The sequence below is a fragment of the Mytilus trossulus genome, chromosome 4 (genome assembly GCF_036588685.1).
Source record: "Mytilus trossulus isolate FHL-02 chromosome 4, PNRI_Mtr1.1.1.hap1, whole genome shotgun sequence".
Lineage (NCBI taxonomy): Eukaryota > Metazoa > Mollusca > Bivalvia > Mytilida > Mytilidae > Mytilus > Mytilus trossulus.
In genome coordinates, this window is record NC_086376.1 from 4,875,293 (window position 1) to 4,895,341 (window position 20,049).

A 20,049-nucleotide genomic window follows, 5' to 3' on the forward strand; every position below is an offset into this window, starting at 1 on the left:
ATCCAGAGCTCTAATTCATTAGGGGACTGGGGTTTTTTTTGTCATAAAAATGAGATATTTAGAATGAAAGAATGTTAACCATTTTGATTTCTGAATTTTCAATAAAAGCAATAGATAAATGTGCACTGAATTTTTCAAAAATAGTTCAGAGCTCAAATTCATTATAATTTATGAAACTGGTTTCTGGCATCAACTATTCACTTTCAGAAAAAAAGGACTGTTAACCATTGAAGTTGCTGAATTTGATCTGTTTTTAACATGAAATTATAAATGCTTCTTATTATTGAATCTAACTAATTTAAAGATTAAAAATAAAACCACAAAAATCCTGAGTTCTGAGGAAAATTCAAAGTGGAAAGTCCCTAATCCCTAATAGATATCTTGATATTTCACCACTCTTTAGATTTACTATTAAATGTATAGCAAAGTATGTAATAAGTTCATTTATTGTTTACCTTTAGTGCTAGCCATGCAGACAGACTTGCTAAAATTAGCCCACTCCTGCCACACTGTGGCATGTAATATGGAGGGTATATCTAATGTTTTACGGGCTGCAAGGGCTATGACAGCATGTTTACAGTCAACACAACAGTTCTCTCTCATGGTAAGTTTAATATTAGCCCACTCCTGCCACACTGTGGCATTTAATATGGACGGTATATCTAATGTTTTACGGGCTGCAAGGGCTATGACAGCATGTTTACAGTCAACGCAACAGTTCTCTCTCATGGTAAGTTTAATATTAGCCCACTCCTGCCATACTGTGGCATGTAATATGGAGGGTATATCTAATGTTTTACGGGCTGCAAGGGCTATGACAGCATGTTTACAGTCAACGCAACAGTTCTCTCTCATGGTAAGAAATATATCTATAGATTTTATTTTGAAAATCAGCTCATAATCTAAGGTTTCAACTCCCTTAGGCTAAACTGATCTTAGATGTTTTTTACTATTATTTTAAGGTGGGTTTTTTGGCAATATAGCTCTTTAACTGTGTCAGTTCTTAAACATCCTTGGCAAATTGCTTGGAGTGTTCTTGATGAAGGTAAATTTAGAAAAGTGCATCAGATGCATGAAATTTATTTAGTGTTGGATCAATATTTTTGTCAAGCCTTAGCTTTTGTCGAAAAAGCAAGACACATTAAAGCAATCCTATATTCAGTCTTGTTTGTCGTTGACATCCACAAATATAAACTCTGTGGTTAAAGTTTTTGAAATTTAAATAACTTTCTTAAACTATCCTTGATTTCTACCAAACTTGAAAAGAAGCTTGTTTATGATCATGAGATAGTAACTAGAAATAAAAATTTTAAAATAAAATTCCTGTTTATCCTATTTTGATTATAAATGGACTAAGTTTATAGTTACTTTCTTATACTATCCTTAATTTCTACCAAACTTTAACAGAAGCTTGTTTATGATCAAAAGATAGTATCTAGTAGGAAATTTTGTAAAAATATATTACCTGTATTTTTTGTATGTACACAGTTTTCTTCCAGTTTGATTATATACAATCTGCAGTTAAATGTTTTTTGTAATTATTTTATTTTTCAAGATGAAACATGTGAGATTACATAATACAGTATTAGACACAAGTATAAAAAATTAATTAACACACATCTGCAGTTAAAGGTCCTAAAACGTTTTTTATAAGCTGTATAAAGCAGACAAGAAACTAGGTTTCTTGGAACCCTTACAAATTATAGAAAACACAAATTAGACAAACACATATTTATTTGAATTTGACCAGGTTGATGATATATCATGCCAATCACAATAATGACAATAAGATCTTTCTAAATAATTCAGGATAAATGTGAACATCTTGATACAATTACCTATGCCTTATCTAAAGAAAAATGTAGTAACCACAGTAAGGATAATATTAGGATAAACTATTTGTCCAGATGAGTTGTTTATGGGTATGAGATGTGTTGTGATTGCCAAAACAAACAAAAAATCTCAAATTAAAAATGGGGAGAAATCAAATATGTACCGATTATCTTTTTAAATTTACTTGCATACTAGATTACAAGTATAAGACTTCCATTTGAATATAAATATAAAAAGATGTGAAATGATAAATAATGAAAGAAAACTTTCTTGTACGCCATTGGTTATTATGCTTTGCAGTGCTGAGTTAAAAAAAAAAAAAAGGCTTTATTTTTTCTTATAGCAAAACCTTCAATAGTGCTTTGTATGTATACTTTTTTTGATTGCACATCATACGTTTATTTTTTTGTTCAGGTACAATTACTAACAGGTATTGGTAGATTTGGTGAAATGACCTACATATTTGATAGTATAAAACAAAATGAGAGGTTTGAGCTATTACTGAAGAAAGGAATAGACAGGGTAGGTACAATGTATTACAATTTTAAATTTTTTACTTGGGCTGTTTTTTCTATCTGTAAGAGAGTGATTAGTAAATTTTTTGTTCATAAAGCACTGTAATTAGATATATTTCTAATATTGCTTTTATCTGTATGAGTATCGAATTTGTTTATCACTAAATTAAAACCAACTAAATATTATTGTAATACACATATATGTACATTTGCTGTACTCACAATATGTTGATACTTACACTTGTATGGTACTACTTTTGAGACAAATTATATCAAAATTATAGAAAACTTCATCGTCTCTAACTCAAAATATGGACAATTTTATGTTTAAGGTGTCTTGAAATCTTTTGATAGCTTCCAAAGTGCTAATTTTTAACCTTTTTCAGCTAGACCAAATCACTACTTTCCTTTAAAATTCTGGACCCAAATTGTTTTACAGTGTAATTTCAACCCCCCTACTTGCAATTTCAGGCATTAAACATGGAGAAACAAATTTGAAAGGAGTATAAAAATTAATGGCAAGTAACCCACTGTCAACACTAGGGACTATATTTGTGGATAAAGAAAATCAAGAGAAGACAATCGTGGTTTCAGACCTTATTTTGTAGCAGTGCTTTTCTCTGAATGTTAATGATGTCATTACACTAAATCCATTGGATGTGTAATAATTGATATTGTATTCTTAGATACATGATATTTTTAAAACTTGCTAATAATATATATTTCATCAAATTCTTTAAGAAACTTTTACATGATTTAATTCTTTGCTATAATTTTGCTCATAGGAGGACAGTTTAAAGCTGGCTATGTTGGATTATCTGAAACGTTACCATCCAAAGGACAAAGAAACGTATGATATGGTGGCTCATAACTTTATGTTACATAGACAAATAGCTCAGACTTTAGAAACAAGGGCAAACAGTACACTAGATGGACTAAAAGGCAAAACATTAGGTATTCTATAGATAAACGTAGACTTGTAAAGATCATGAAGGTTTTTTACCAGCATTATTTCAATTATTATATTTGCATGCATTGGTTATTATTGAGATAATATTTATAAATATAAAAACAATTTTTATTTTTGTTTGGAATAAGTTGAATCAACATTCCTGGTAGCATTTGCTACTTAATTAAAAACTTTCTATCATTTAATCTGAAATTTATACTTATAGATAAAACTCTTTGTGGCATAGTGGTCTAATTAATTATCTATATTAAGTACTAGCTATATATAGCCTGTAAACACTGAATTTGTTCATACCCTTTTGATGTGATTTTAAATTACTGGTATTACAAGTTTTCCTGCAGATAACAATTGTATGCTTGTACTATAATGTCTGCTCTTGATAATGTCCCTTTATTTTGTTCATAAACTGAAAAGGTGAAATGTTTTATATTTTCTAGTTTATTAGTTTTCTATTGACAGAGAATACCCCTGATGTACAAACCACATTACAGAATATTATACAGTATTTTACAGATGCTGCCGAAAGTTATTTTAAGGTAGGCTACCAAACTTTACATGCAGAATAGATGCCTTTTCTATGAATAATTCATATCTCTGATGGTAAACTGGTCAGTGTTACCAGGTGACCTATAGTTGTTAATTTCTGTGTCATTTTGGTCTCTTGTGGACAGTTGTCTCATTGGCAATCATACCACATCTTCTTTTTTATATTATGATTTTGTTTGCCAGACATTTGTTTCATCTCTATTAGCCTCATAAGTGATGCTTGAATCAAAACAAGTGTTGACCAAATCAAATACAAAGTTGAAGAACTTTAAAAACTGAAACAGCCAAAAAGTTATGCTAAATGAAATTACAGGTTTAATAATGATCCTTGTTACACACTACACAACTCCTAATCTTTCTTTACATGACAGTTGCCAGTCAGGGACTCTTGAAATGTTTGTCTATTGCCATATCTTAATGTGATATTTTTAAAAGACGTATTTGTATTAAGTTTTTCAATTTTCAGTTTTTCATATTTTTCTTGAATTAAAATTTCTATGTTCATGACTTAGTTTGTACTTAGATATTTATTCACAGGAAAAATGTGTTCGGCATGCTCAGAAGTGTGTAAGACAAGCAAGACTGGTAGCCTTACAACTACATTATCTGCCGACAGGAAACCAGTTACTTCATTTAAGTGATGAAGAAGCAGATGATGTTATTTGTCAACATCCTAAATTCTTAGAGGTAAACAGCATTTATGGTTCTATTCACAGGATAACAAACAAAACCATATTTAAAAACACATTAACCAATGTTCTTGCAATTGGTACAATTATAGATGATTGGTGGATCTTCAAACAAGAACTTTACAACAGCCCTTAGATGAGATGTGGCCTAGATACAACATTGAGTTTGAAATACCACTGATTATCTGTTTATTACTAATATTCTAGGTATGAAAACATTGAAGGCTTATGAAGTCATACATTCTCTTTCTACTGGACTTAGAAAATCCAATAGCATTTGAATGAGGTCAAGTTTGCCCAGCTTCAGGTTAAAGTTTTTGATGAACTTGAAATCCAATCAACTTGAAACGTAGTATGCATGGTCCCTATGATATGATCCTAATGCCAAATTAGATTTTTAACCCAATACCCACTGAATATAGAAATGAAAGTGCAAGTGTTATTTGAACATTATGTACATGTTCTCATTTTACACTTGCAACATGCTGATTAACTGCAGCTTTCCCGAAGCAGTTAGAAAATATTAATGCCAATTTAAAAGATAAATATTGTCCTCTCCTTTAACAAGCAATTATTGTTTTGTGATTCTATTTCAGGCATTGATACTAAGTCAAAGTTATGGGAGAAGAAGTTGCTGGTCTGATGCCTTATGCCACAATGTAATTATGAATGGGGACTTCAGATATCTGAAAGATTTTAAACAACATCTTAAACTTTCACCCACACAGATTAAAGAAGCTGCTGAAAGGTATGTATTAAGATTTGTCTTTCATGTTTATATGTAGAGTGACTTCTGATTACATACTTCGGATTCATCACAATTGTGGGATAATAATTTTCATACGTTTTGTGGGTTAATGTATATGATGAATTTAAATGTTCAACACAGTGAAAAAAAAATTATAAACTTATATGCAAACTTTGGCAAAACAATGAATTTAGATATCTACAGAAATGCATGGTTCATTCATTCCATGAAAGTTGGTACAAATAAAATTAAAAATAACCACTTTTATTGGCATATTTATCTGAGGAATATGTCTAGGCGTACACAAAGGTGTGATAGTTATTTTGTTGTGTATGCATGTATGGCATTGATAAACTGATGTTGATGGACATGAAAAATGTGACATATTGTGAGGTCCTTGCTGAATACTTTTCCCGAATACAGTTCTTTTTTGAGATCTAAACAAATAGTTAAACAGAAGGATCAAATGGAAAATGTACAAGTTTGCAGATAATTGTCTGGCTCTGACAGGAATTCAGACATGTTAGATTTAAATCATAACCAATTGGTTTTTCCTGATATGACAAAATGTCTGTAAATGATTAGAAATATAGGACATGTATCTAAAAACATCAAAAGTGTCTTTTTAGGAAAAACATAACATGATGACCTGCTATATATATAATCAATAATGATTTCTTTTTCAGATACCAACATACACCAAACAAGACTAATTCGTCCTTGAATAATCTTAAAAAGTTATTGACATTTTGTAAAGACATTAAACTACAGTACAGTTTAGCAGTAGAATTTAGCCTAAAGGACATTGTAACATCTCTGGAGAATGGTGATTCTGGTGCTTATATCAAAGACATTATAGCCAACAAAACTTAACCTGAAGAAATAATAAACATGTTTCAATAATTGAAATTATTTAAATGAGTAGGTGAAAGAATTAAATGAACATATCTAATGAGTACAAGCAAAACAACAAACTCAACTGTCAAAGGTCCCTTTATTGATGCATTCTACATTATATATTGTAAATGATATCATTGAAGAAAAAAAACTGTAACCTGATTGAAACATGGCAGAAAGTTTAACTTAAATACTTTTCTGTATACTGTAAATTCATGAGTTTTTGCCTGCATTTGTTATTGTAATTGAAAGCAATAGACAAGATTCCTTGAATAATTATTGTGATGTCATGAAATCTTTCATACAATTATTGCAATCAATGAATATCAGGAAAGTCGCCTCCCAAAACATCAATATAATAATGATAATGATAATTATCAACCTGTTTTTTGATAAGTGTAGTTAACTGAAACTCCCTGACCTCCTTTAAAGGTAAACAAGATATTTGATGTTCAGAAGTTTGTTAAAAGGGTTATTTTGTGGTTAGAATGTCTTGCCCAAGAAAGTATGGACTATTGTACTGACCTAGATGTCTTTATGTTTGGTGTTGTTGTGTTCTTGTTTCATGGCTATTTGAAAGATAAATGTATTTGGTCTAGGAATGAGGTGGACAGAAATGTCCATTTTTTGGCTGATATACATAAAACTTTAATTGATTATTTCATTAAGTTGTTCAGGCTGTCATTCTTTAATTACACCACAAATCTTATTCCCCCCAAAAAATATGACTCTGCCCATTCAATCAATTCTGGAATCAGCATCATAAAAATATACTCTACCTCTGCTTTTAGTATATTTAAATAAGATTATAGATTTTATGTTGATTTGTAGTAATTATTATAAATGCAAATAAAAGTGAGAACGTTTCTGAAGTGTAGATGAAGTTAAAAGAAGAAGACCAATATATATATATTAGTCCATACTTTCTTGGTTGCAGAATTTGATGTGCAATACTAGTCATCTTTGTTATCTTTATTAATAAAAAAACATTGACATAATTCATTTTGTTATTACATGTTATCATTACACAGATAACACATGTACAATAAGAAATCTTTGTTTTCATTGGCTGTTTTATGTATCTTTCGTGGTGCATTTTCATGAATATAATGATTATTGGGGTTGAAAGGATGCTTATAACTTCTATGACTACTGTAAATTCAGGAATTATTTTGATATTTTTGTTATTGTGAAAAATGCGACAGGGCTGAAGTCGCAATTTTGAACTTTAGAAATTTTTGTTTTAAATTTAAACAGTAATTTTATCACAAAAAATTAAATCACATTTTAGTCTAAAATGACAAAATTGCAATAATAAATGCATGCAATAATTTCTGAATTTACAGTATTTGGTACTTGAATCAGAGATGGATGTACCAAAATGAGCTGGTTTGATAAAAGCTGTTTTCTGGTTCCTAAACATTTATATTATACAAATAACAATTCATTTATATCTGGACATTCCTCTGCAGATAATAAATAATAATAATAAAATTCTTTATTTAACGAAGGTAACAGATACTTCTGCTGTCATTTGGATTTTGAAATTAACCATTTTACCTGAAAAGCTGTCTTACATTTGATAACAGCTAGGCATAGATGGCTTAAGGTTGCACTTTGTAAATACAGCCGTTTCTCAAACCACGCCTGTTTTGAGAAAATTTAGAATATTCATAGAAAATAAATTTTGTTTACATGCTGGTTCCCAGTTATGCTCTCTGTGATCCATCTCATAGAGACATAACTTGGGAATGTTACCAGTTAATGTACATGTGCATATCTTTTATATTAAAATCTGTGGTAACCCTTCATTCGAGGTAGGGGTAATTAAGAAAATTAGTGTTAGTTTAAACTGTGAGAAATTCTGGCCATATTAACGTTGAAAATATGCTGCACAGCTGAAAAAAAATTGTATTGCACATAAACTTTCAATTCTAGGACAAGATTTGTTTTTCAAAACTTCATAGTAAAAGTAGTACAGTTTTAACTGTAAAAGTAGTTCCTATGGGAAATTGCATTGTCCATAATTTACAGAACTGCAACCTTAAGGCAATTTATGCATACTTTTGGACTTTTTTCGTTCCAGCCTAATTGATTTGAGCTCTGTTGACTAGTTTTGTGTGCATGAAAGATAAGTTTAGTGTACAAAATTATAAGCCTATATAATATTTTAACCATTTTAATAACCCTTGGATTGATGCCACTGCTGGTGGATGTTTTATTTTCAAAGGTGTCATGAGCTCAGTAGTCAGAGTTCATGTGTTCAATACATATATATATATATATATATATATATATATAACTGATAATCACATGCAAGACAGCTCAATTTTTTACAGAAAACAAATCAGGTTCAATACCTGTATTAAACACATACAGCACAGTTCCATACTAAACAATAAACAAATCAGGACAAAATTTAATACAAGTGAAAAAACCATACAACAAAATGCTTAACAATAATCAAATCAACTCAATATGAAATAACACTCGTACATTACCCAACAGTTATAAATCATGTTTGATACTGAATTCCAAGGTATAATCGATAAGGGTAAGTTCTTAAAAATTTATAATTTCAAATTTCAGACTGTTTCATTCAACTGAACGACTGAAACATAACTGTCGTTTCCTAACTTCCAAGCATTTTCCTAGGAAATTGGAGGATTAAACTTGATTCGTAGCTACTGAAGTTTCTACTTGCATGATATTTGTTAATAGTCCCGCTACTTAGACATAATTGGATAAACAACTACTTTAGTTATACAGTTCAGTGTCTTAACAATTGAGTTTGAAATGTGTTGATATAAAGAGCATTACATATCAAAGTTATATCTTTAAACAAAATATATATATATAAATTGAAATGATACAATTCAAGTTACATGTTTTGAAAAAAATCATCAACAAATTCTTTATCGTTGTCATAATAATGGTACTTGATGCGACTGTCATACAAGTGAGATATTTAGCTATCTATATAACCAGATTTAATCCACCATTTTCTACATATAAACATGACTGTACCAAGTCAGGAATTTGACAGTTGTTATACCTTCGTTTGATGTGTTTGATTGAGCTTTTGATTTTGCCAATTGATTAAGAACTTTCCGTTTTAAATTTTCCTCGGAATTCATTTTTTTGTGATTTTACTTTCTAGATATAGTAAATGCTTCTTAATTAATAAGTATAGTAGTTGCTCTGCCTCTTTAGTATGACGTCGATGATAACTATTACAGAACAATACACATGCAATCAATGTACATTAAGTTGAAACAATAAATTAGTCAACCATCAACTAAATAATTCGATTTCTTAGGATCCATACTTTAAAAGTACATGACTGTATTTACATAAGTTCCACTAAAACAACTACATTATATATTTATATGATATTATGATTGAATATGGTGCTACTTATCACACATTTAAATGCTATGAACACTTCAGAGTTGCCTTTCTTCCTATGATTTCACCTCAAGGATTTCACACAACTGAATAAAATACGGTTTTACGAAATTGATCACGTTCATCTGCAATTTCGTAAAGCTCATATATAGATAATGGTAAACAAAAATCTAAATAGACTGTCATTTATTAAAGTTTTCTGTCTGCTTGGTACATTTTGTATTAATGTTATTACAATACTTCTTCCAAGTTTTGAAATATTCTGTATGTAAACGCAGCTTTGATATATGAAAATTCGTTTAATTCATTTACCTGAACTTTTTTTAATGTCCCATTGATGCACATTGTTTTCTGGTCAGTGCGTTCGTCTGTTCGTCCGTCTGTCCCGCTTCAGGGTAAAGTTTTTGGTCGAGGTAGTTTTTGATGAATTCGAAGTCCAATCAACTTGAAACTTAGTATACATGTTTCTTATGAGATATTCTTTCTTATTTTAATGCCAAATTAGAGTTTTTATCCCATTTTCACGGCCCACTGAACATAGAAAATGATAATGCGGATGTGTCATCCGATTACTAGGGACACATTCTTGTTCTTTAATTTTTTTTTTATCAAGGGAAACAAATTTTCATTTCCAATCTTACATCTCTAAATGTTACCTTACTTTCACTTATTTGTATAAGTAGCCTGGATGTGATATGATTAAACGAAAAACTAAGCCAATTAAAGATGGCATAAATATTGTTTCCACAACTTGAGGCATAGCTTTTCGTAGACTATTTTGATTCTCTCTTTCTCGCGTTAAGTCCAATTTACTGAAAAAGAAGTTTATGTATTTATCTTTAATCTTTGACTTTCATAACGTTTCTCCTAATTTTTCCTGCAGAAGATAAGTCTCGAAATGCACATCTACACCGAAGATATCCTCTTTTTTTCAGGAATAATATAACAATGATAGGTAACAGCTTTGTATGCAAAGTTTTGTTATATAATGGTTTGTTTAAATTCGCATTGAACTTGTTTTAAATTTTTTATAATTTACAACATATTTTATTGCAGATACAAATACCAAAGTCAACTGTAGATAAACTTTGCTTATTTTTTAAGGTCTTTTTTTGTCAAACTGCTTCGCAACTATTCAACCATTCATAAATGCTTGTCTTTCAAATAGTTTGTTATATTCGTTTCTGAATATAACGTGACGGTACCCAAATTGCACCTATTTTGACAGTTTTTTCACCTACGTTTTTTTATGATCAAGAAAAAAATGTCCATAATGTGTTTATTTTGTAGCCCTATCCTTCTTGATTGTATAGGTACACCAATTTAAATTTTAATCCATATTGAGTCATTGAAAAATGGGTTTGAATCAACCTCCAAACTATCCATGATTCTGTAATGAGGAGTACCCAAATTGCATCCATGCTTAGATTCACATCGTCAAAAGTCTAATAACCGGGCTTTTGTTTAATTTCTTCAAGTATTTTGAACAATTGGATATTTGTCCATGCTTACTCTTCATATTTTACGAAATGGATACCTATAATATATTGTATTTGCTAATTTTAAAAAGATGACGTTTTGATGACGTCGCATGGTGACGTTTTCGTCCATCTGTCGATAAAAACTGTGAACGTTTTGTGTATATCTAAATATGTTTACCTATGTTGAAAGACGTGCATAGTATCAAATCATAAAAAGACAAATTGTTTAGTCTCTAGGAAATCTTGTAAGATTTTTGTTGCTATTTTTTTCTAAATAGGTGCAATTTGGGTACCCTTACGTTACACATATACAATGCGCGATCTTCATTTGTAACTCCCTCGAAAACAGCTTGAATTTCGGACTATTTATTTTGTGTGTCTTTCGATTACTATCAGTATGGGCAATTTCTATCGACTTCTGTCTCTGAAAGATCCTGGTGAATGTTAATTCTACAAGAACACGTGTTTTATGAATGCGTTCATGCTCTACATGCAAGAATTGTTGAACGCCAGGAAGGTTGTATGAGATGCGATGTCAAGTTCAATGTCAACAAGGATACCACACCCTTTACTACTCTTCTGTGTTATTGTTCTATTGTATGTCATTTTGTTATAGTTCTATTATAAGTTAGAAAATACTTTGAACGACAAATGACCAAATTATTTTAATCTTGTAGTGATATTAACCATTTGTGGATTCTTAAAAATTCTTCTGGATAATTTTAAATCTCGGTCTTTTTCTGAAAAATTCTAACATACTTTTGTTTTTTTAACCCTGTATGCCAACATTCCCATGTGAAATTATAAAATTCTCTTAAATAAACATTGAACGACAACAATTCTTCCTATGTGACGTATAATTTTGTGACGTCAGACACGCGAAGCAATAAATGGGTTTTTAATATGATAGATGCATCTGCTTTTTTTGTAAAATTGTTTGTTTTCAGATTGTAACACAGTGATGACTGCTGTATATATATTGACCATTTTATTTGACAATGTCATGTCTTTTGTTCAAGCATCGTTGTAAATATATAAGGAATTTAATGAGACTGTCGTTTGAGTGTTAGGTTTAGCGCTATAAAACCAGGTTCAATCCACCATTTTCTACATCTGAAAGTGACTGTAACAAGGGCAGGAATGTGACAGTTATTCTTCATTCGTTTTATGTGTTTTGTTATTTGATTTTGCCATGTGATCAAGGACTTTCCGATTGAATTTTCCTCGGAGTTCAGTATTTTTGTGATTTTACTTTTTTTCTCAGAGACCGAAGGAGTCGTGTCACCAGGAAAATTGTCAGATCTTTCCAATTTATCATCATTCATAGTGACGAAGATATATTTATGATTTCTTCCTTATTAGGTGCACGTTTAATTGATCTGTTATTTGATTGGTTTTGCTCATTGTGGAATGGCATGCTGTTACATAAATTTGTCAACTTCTATGTCTCTGATTGAGAGTTGTCTCATTGACAATCACACCTCTTTTCTTTTTTTTTTATATTGCATACATTGAGTCAGTGCAATGCAACTAAACTCATCATATATCAAGTTCTGTTCAACTGCAATTTTTTTTATTTACTGTAGTTTTTGCAGATTCAAACTTTCTTTGATAGTTATTTTCAGCTTAGAAACCAATATATTGCAGAATAAAGGACAAGGTACACTAAGGGTCGTATTAAGCCCCCTTTTTGTAATTTTTTTCATGAAATCATCGAAATAATTTATCGGACATAATTTGCATATATCTGTTCTTTAGTAGCTCATGCGGATAGTAATTTTTGGTAAACCTGAAACCTTTCAATTAGTAAATTTTTGTCCCCTTTAAGTCTACTTAAGAAATTGTTACATATTTTTTTAGTTTTTTATTAGATCATTCAGTTCTATAAAAGACTGCTAAACGTTTCAACTACATTTGTACTTTTTGATTTTGTCATTTCCTTTTAGAATTTTCTTTGGATTTCTGTATTTTTGATTTCTTACTTTTAGCTTTTGTCATATTGCCACGGTAAAGTTCACATATGGAATTACTTTTTCATAATCCCTTATCAGAATGAAATACTAGGAATATCCACAACAAAATGCCATTGTACATCTTTTTGTTTCTTTTTATTTTAATCCGAACTGTTGTAGGTTTTTACTAAACAATCATTGGCTTTGGAGAAGACGTAACTAAGTTGTAAAACTTGTGTCTGATCCTTTTATCATTTTGAACAATAAAATATGTTTAAACTATTGGCTTTGTCATTGTTTTATCTTGGGACAACATACTATCTTATGAGCTTTATTCGGCAGTACCTTTAGTTTGTGGTCCATAGAGCAGAAGATACAAGTAATCATGTAGACAGGTTATTAAATTCGAAGAAACTACTATATTTCAAGTTCAGGAAATAACGAATTTAATTATTACCTTATGAAATTAAGATGAAATGAGAAATAGCGAAAAGTTAAAGAAAAATACTACTGACAATTTGCAGTAATTGTGATAATTATAAAAAAAATCTTATTTCGGAATCAAAATTTTAAGTGCAAAACAAATGACTAATAACTCAATGTTCATTGATGAATATGCGGACAGTGCATTGCAAATACGAATATGATAAATACTTATATTTATATAAAACATGTTCACACTACCGATCATGCACAAATGTTGAACATCAGGAAGATTTTTTCAATTGTGATGGAAGTCTAATGCAATACAAGGAAACCACAAACTCAGTATGCAAGTGAATATTTAACTACTCTTTTTGTATTTAAAAAAAAGGTCACTTGACTGCAGACTACTTGTCAGATCAGCTTAATATACTCTTAGCTAATTACTGAGCAGAACAATATCCGCTTGAGGAAATTTGAATGTTATAAAAAAGATTAACAAAAATAAGGGAGAAATAGAAGAAGTATTAAAAAATCTGCAAACATTTATTTTTATCCCTAACACATCCATTAAAAACACCAAAACAATCTCTTCAGATACTTCCTAAACTGGTCAAAGATAACAGGATTAAAATTGTGTACGTCAAACATGGTTTCGAATACAGTGACGATCAAATAAAAAAAAAGTTGAACAGGTTTTGTCAAATACAAATCGGGTATTTTTTCCTGTGGGTAGAACATAGTTAGTTTATGTATTTCGAGAAATTCAAAGGTAGGATCATATTATTGATGATATCCCAGAAGATCCACCCAATTTAGTATCCAATAAAAACCGATTCATTTACTTTGCTATCAGAATTTTGATAACTGTCATTTTGCTGATCTAGGCCTTGTTTTGAAATGTACTCATTCCCTAATTTTATCTCTATTATTTGATAGGAAAGACTTTTTCGATGAGTTGGTAACACGATAGGCAAAATACGAAATGTTCACTGTCTGACCCATGCCATTCACACAGTTTTGATGTATTATTCTAAAAAGAAATATCGGTTTATAGCAGTCTGCCCATACTTCCGATGATTAAGTTATAAGTACACTCATATTAATGGTGATTCAGTAGGTCATACAATTAAATTCAATTGTTTAAAACATTGCAGAAATTGCCGTCGATTAACTAATAGCATGATAAAGTTTTAAAAAAAAAACAACGTTCCCAAGTTGAATTATTATGCGATATTAATGCAATATGTTGTGATACGGAGCAAGGCCATTATTTCATTTCAGTCCAATCTATTGAGCAGGATGTTTGATTTCCATCTCTTGTCGATTATTTCAATGATGCCATGAAATTTGACACTATCGATTCAATACTTTGAACGTTTTATTGCCAGATTAATGACAATAAGAATAATACTGATCTAGATCTATATCAGTTATTTTACTTAATATAACCAAACGCAAGTCTGGTTGACCTAAGATAACAAGGAAAACGCTTTTAGCTTTCTATTGGTCTTGTTTTCGTGTTATTCTCTAATTTATTTCGTATTTGATCAGATTAAAAATCAAGATAAGAAAACAATTGAATTCAGATTCGATTAATGAATTATGGCTTTAAAGTATGAGTAAGAAGTTTTTGTTTGATTTCTGTGTACTGAAACGTTGATCTTAATAAATAAGAATTGATCAACATATGCGTATCCTTGATTTTGCAAAATGCGTCTGGTTCCCCAAAGTAAGCAACGTTTGAGTGGGGCATGTTAAAATGCATAATCATATATGTTACTCCACAAGAGGAGACCGAGGCACCCAGCACCTAAAATCATTATCTAATCAACCTTAATGATTCTAAAAAAAGAAAGAAAATGTTTCATTGATTTAACTTGTGTATGTAAAGATTTATTTTATTTTTCTAAAAAGGAGATATAATAAGTTGTTCAAATAGCGGAAGATTTACGTCTAGTATTACTGATTAATACATAAACTCATCATAGATACCCGAAGCAATAGTCTACCGACGTTGAAATTTCTTATGGCATTCACAACATATACCTTGATTGTTTATGCCTGTTACCTCAAATAGTGCGCACACACCGTAACTCCGTAACTTTCATCCATATTCGATAATAAACATATTGCTAACAGATAACTTCGATTACCTAAGCCGTATTTGACACAACTTTTTAAAATTTTGGGTCTTCAATGCTCATCAACTTTGTACTTGTGTGGCTTTCTAGCTTTTTCATCTGATCAGTCTTATGTAGCTGAAACGCGCGTCTGGCGTATCAATTTATAAGCCTCGTACCTTTGAAGCCTGACTTTTCAATTAACATCACAACTGTGTTCCAATAAGTCTATGTAATGCAGCGATCAATGACAACCGACTTATCAAATAAGCACACAATTGCTTAATGATTTAAAAGCAAATAAAACATAATTTTAGTGCCATTAAGACCGATCCTTTGCAGACCTCGTAAAACTTGGTAAGACTTTTCATAGTATAATAATGTTGACGACACGTCTGATGCGCAAAATAATGTTAAGTTTACAGAAAGTCATTTTGTAAAACGACACCAGTGTTTGAGCAGACAGTTGATGAACCAGGAGTATGTCAAAGAACGTCTCGTCATTTTTCTAAAACAAAAGTTCGTCGGAAGGTATCAACACCTTGTTGGTAAATTTTCTGTATCAACTTAAAAAAAAAACACGATGGTCTCGTAGTATAGATTCTGGGTACTGGCGTTGTTTGTCATCTTTATAACGTGTTATATTATTTTTTTATTTGTCTTAATGAATATTACTTTAAAAGAGGGACGAAAGATACCAAAAGGACAGTCAAACTCATAAATCTAAAACAAAATGACAACGCCATGGCTAAAAATGAAAAAGACAAACAGAAAAACAATAGTACACATGATACAACATAGAAAACTAAAGAATAAACAACGCGAACCCCACCAAAAACTAGGGGTGATCTCAGGTTACTTTAACTGTTTAGTCTGTTTTCATTGATATCCATTTGAAGTGGCTCTGTTCTTATACATTCCGTTATTGTTCTATTGAAAAACATTTTTGTGTTCTTGTTTTACATTTTTGCAACTGTGCTATATGTATATACCTTTTTATTATGTTTCTGTGATAAATATATGACATGGCTCTGTACGAATACAGCCTGTCATAGTGTTATTGTACTATGGTAAATGTGTGGTCTTTATGCCATTGTGCGCTTCTTTGTTTGTATTATAGTGATTAAGATCATACTCTTATTTTTGACATTTTTACTTATTATGCATGTTTGCTTTTATCACACATCGTTGTCAATATGATGGAATTCGATGAGAATGTCATACAAGTGAGAGGTTAAGCAAGCTTGAAAAGCGGGTTTAATCCACCATTTTCTAAATCAGGAATATGACAGTTGTTATCCATTCGTTTGATGTGTTAGAGCTTTTAATTTAGCCATGTGATTTAGGGACTTTCCTTTTTGAATTTTTCAAGGAGTTCAGTATTTTTGTGATTTTACTTTTTGTATGACCCGGCGAAATTTCTATAAAACAAATCTATTACATGTATGAGTTTATTCCTTTTATATATTTTTTTAAATAATAACCAAACATTTTCTCGATCAAATATTTAAAAGTTTTCACTATCTGAACAGTTTAAATAAAGGTACAGTTTCAAAAAGATATTTTATCAATTGATATTTTGAACGTGCCTCACAGTACCTTTTATAATTGATTGGATTATTGTTCAAGACAAATAACTATATATCTGTGCATCACATGCGTTTAAAATGTGACCTGCCTTTTTTAGGTTTTGACGGAGGTAAGTCGTACTGCTGATGGTATGTCAGTCTTATACAATACGATTCGCTGCTGGATGAGTGTCAGTTCCTAATGGTTCCTTCTTTGTTGTAGACATATTTCGGTATTGATATTATTTCCTATCGTTTCTGCGTATTTACACAATCCTAGTTTTCAGAGGTTTAAGGTTATACCGTTGCAGGTATATGTTGATCAAGAAAAGTGCGTCGGACGCACGACATTTATAACATATAATGTTCTATATCTACCATCTAACATTAGATTGTTAACTGTTAGTCATGGGGTGTATAATGAAGTACGTTCTTTCTTTCTAGAATGTATCGGATGATAATTCAGAAACTAAAGTTCCAATTCCCAAAAGTAGAATTGATCTTTAAAGAATTCGGATATTTCCAATTTTTAGTTTCCCATTGGTAAAAAATATTTTTAATTGGAAAGTAGAACCAACTCACTAAATTTATAACACGTTATTTTCACAAACTAGCACTGATTTCCATCCAAGACAGCAAGTACTCGAATTTATCGTCAACTTTTGTTCATCATTTTATTTTAAATTCTTCGTTAATGAATGTTAAGGAACTATGATTTGAATTCCTTTATGCAAATTTTACCATGGATGGATTTTGTCAGTTTGTCTCGTCTTACTTTTGGTTAAAAAAGAATGATACAGAGTGTCACGGATATACAACAATGTAATTTTTATTTTTAAATGTATTTCTAATGTGAATTAATTTTATCGCTATATGTACTTATGCTAAAACATAGCTTGTTACTCTTTCAGACAAACTTGACATTAGTATGGCTATGATTTTAATGTTATTTTGCTTCCAATGTTCTCTTTCGTCTCCTATATTTGGCTGTATATGTATATTGTTATTTTGCTTCCAATGTTCTCGTCTGGCGTCTGGCGTCTGGCGTACTAAATTATAACCCTAGTACCTTTGATAGTTAGTCTCTTTCGTCTCCTATATTTGGCTGTATATGCATATTGTAAATTTGACATCTAACTGTATTTAATGATAACAGAATTATTTTGGCAAAATGTTGAAAAATGTAACTGCGAAAATTTATCCAAAAAGACAAATGAAAGTCTTGATCTAAACATTTGTAGTTATTCATATTTCAGCCTTAAATTCTTAATTTCTCTTATTCGACTTCTAATTTTCAAACAATAATTGCTAAAAACCGAGTCTGATTTTCTCTCTTATTGTACCATATATTTCTAATCAGTGCAAAACCATAATATAGGTGGACATTAAGGTAATAAACTGAAAGGAAATATAATACTTTTGTCATTAAAATGATAATCCTTTATAATGAACGTGTCATTATAATTATCATTATAATCGTGACCACACAATTAGAAAATTTGACAATAGGTATATGTTAATTTCACTGTAAATTTAAAATCTGATTAATCCAATTTATTGTTTTTATTCCTCCCCTACTGTGATTTTAATTTGCATGAAATCTTTATATTACGTACATCAAATGAAAAGAAATTGATAGATTATATGAAATTTGTTTTTTTGTTATTGGCCTTGTCAAAGAAAACGATCTAATAGTGTAAAGACAATAGACGGACCATAACTTCCAATCTATTGTCTAAATTTTTGTAATTAGTTTTAGGTTTAGATATAAAGATAATTGGAGACAAGATAGGTTTGGCATTAAAACTTTTACCCTTTGATTTGTGAAATTCCACTGTCACTTAAATAATAAATAAGGAATCTTAATTGTGCTAGTATTATATTATGAAGTATAAATAGACCTTAGGTTCGATTTGATTATAAATCTCTTTTGTTTCATTTTAAATTTCACAGTGATTAAAAACATCTTAAATTACTATTTTGTAATTAAAAACAACAGTTTAAAATTTCTTTTAATTACGAACACAAGGTTCATTGTTATGATGTTTGTAATTTCCCTTTCGTTTTAAAAAAGTCAAGGATTATGAATAATTATATCTATCTATCCAAACAAATAGTTTATTCTTTAAAACGTGTATTCGTGTTTTTGTATATAAATATTTACAATTGAATTCTAGAAGAAAAAGGAAAGTAAGTCATTATTTCAAAAGTCGTCCTTTCGATCTGCTTATTAAATTCCATTAACACATATAAAATTTGTTCAGGCATTATCTTAATGATATGTTGTCTTTTGTTTCGTCTGTATTTTGGTTTTCTACATCCCTCTTCCCAACACGTAAACATTATGGATTAAAAGGTACGTATTTCTGAAATTAAACAGAGGAGAAATATAACAAAGGGATATTCAAACTCATAAGTCAATTACAAACTGACGACAATTTGATAAATAAAAAAACAAAAATTATCACAGTACACAAATCATATTACACAACACAAAAGATTTGAGCAACACCGAAAACCGGGGTAATGGTTTGTGCTCATAAAGGGTAAGAGGATCTTGTGCAATATCTGCCTTGTAAGTAGCAATATGATCATCATAGCAAATGTAAGGTTTGTATAACCCTCTAAGATCGTTGCTGCAAATATCAAATTGACAGATTCGAAAGGTAAGGGCCGAATTTGGCCTCAAATTACTTAATTATAATCCTGGTACCTTTGATAACTATTTACACCACTGGTTCGATGCCACTGCTGGTGAACGTTTAGTCCCCGAGGGTATAATCAGCCCAGTAGTCAGCACTTCGGTGTTGACATGAATATCAATTATGTGGTAATTTTAATAAATTTCCTGTTTACAAAACTTTGAATTTTCGAAAAACCAATGATTTTGTTATCC

At 30.4% G+C, this 20,049-nt stretch overlaps 1 protein-coding gene across 1 annotated transcript in view; it reads left to right on the forward strand.

Moving 5' to 3' along the window:
• The window catches only part of LOC134714402 (spatacsin-like), a 47,420-nt gene extending 40,276 nt beyond the window's left edge, over positions 1 to 7,144 (forward strand). Inside the window, exons 39-45 of the mRNA XM_063575643.1 lie at positions 462 to 604; positions 2,248 to 2,355; positions 3,134 to 3,302; positions 3,778 to 3,854; positions 4,402 to 4,551; positions 5,150 to 5,301; positions 5,988 to 7,144. Coding sequence (XP_063431713.1) covers positions 462 to 604; positions 2,248 to 2,355; positions 3,134 to 3,302; positions 3,778 to 3,854; positions 4,402 to 4,551; positions 5,150 to 5,301; positions 5,988 to 6,174 — 986 coding nt within the window. The 3' untranslated portion in view covers positions 6,175 to 7,144. The remainder of the gene's footprint in view (positions 1 to 461; positions 605 to 2,247; positions 2,356 to 3,133; positions 3,303 to 3,777; positions 3,855 to 4,401; positions 4,552 to 5,149; positions 5,302 to 5,987) is intronic.
• Positions 7,145 to 20,049: the final 12,905 nt, after the last annotated feature.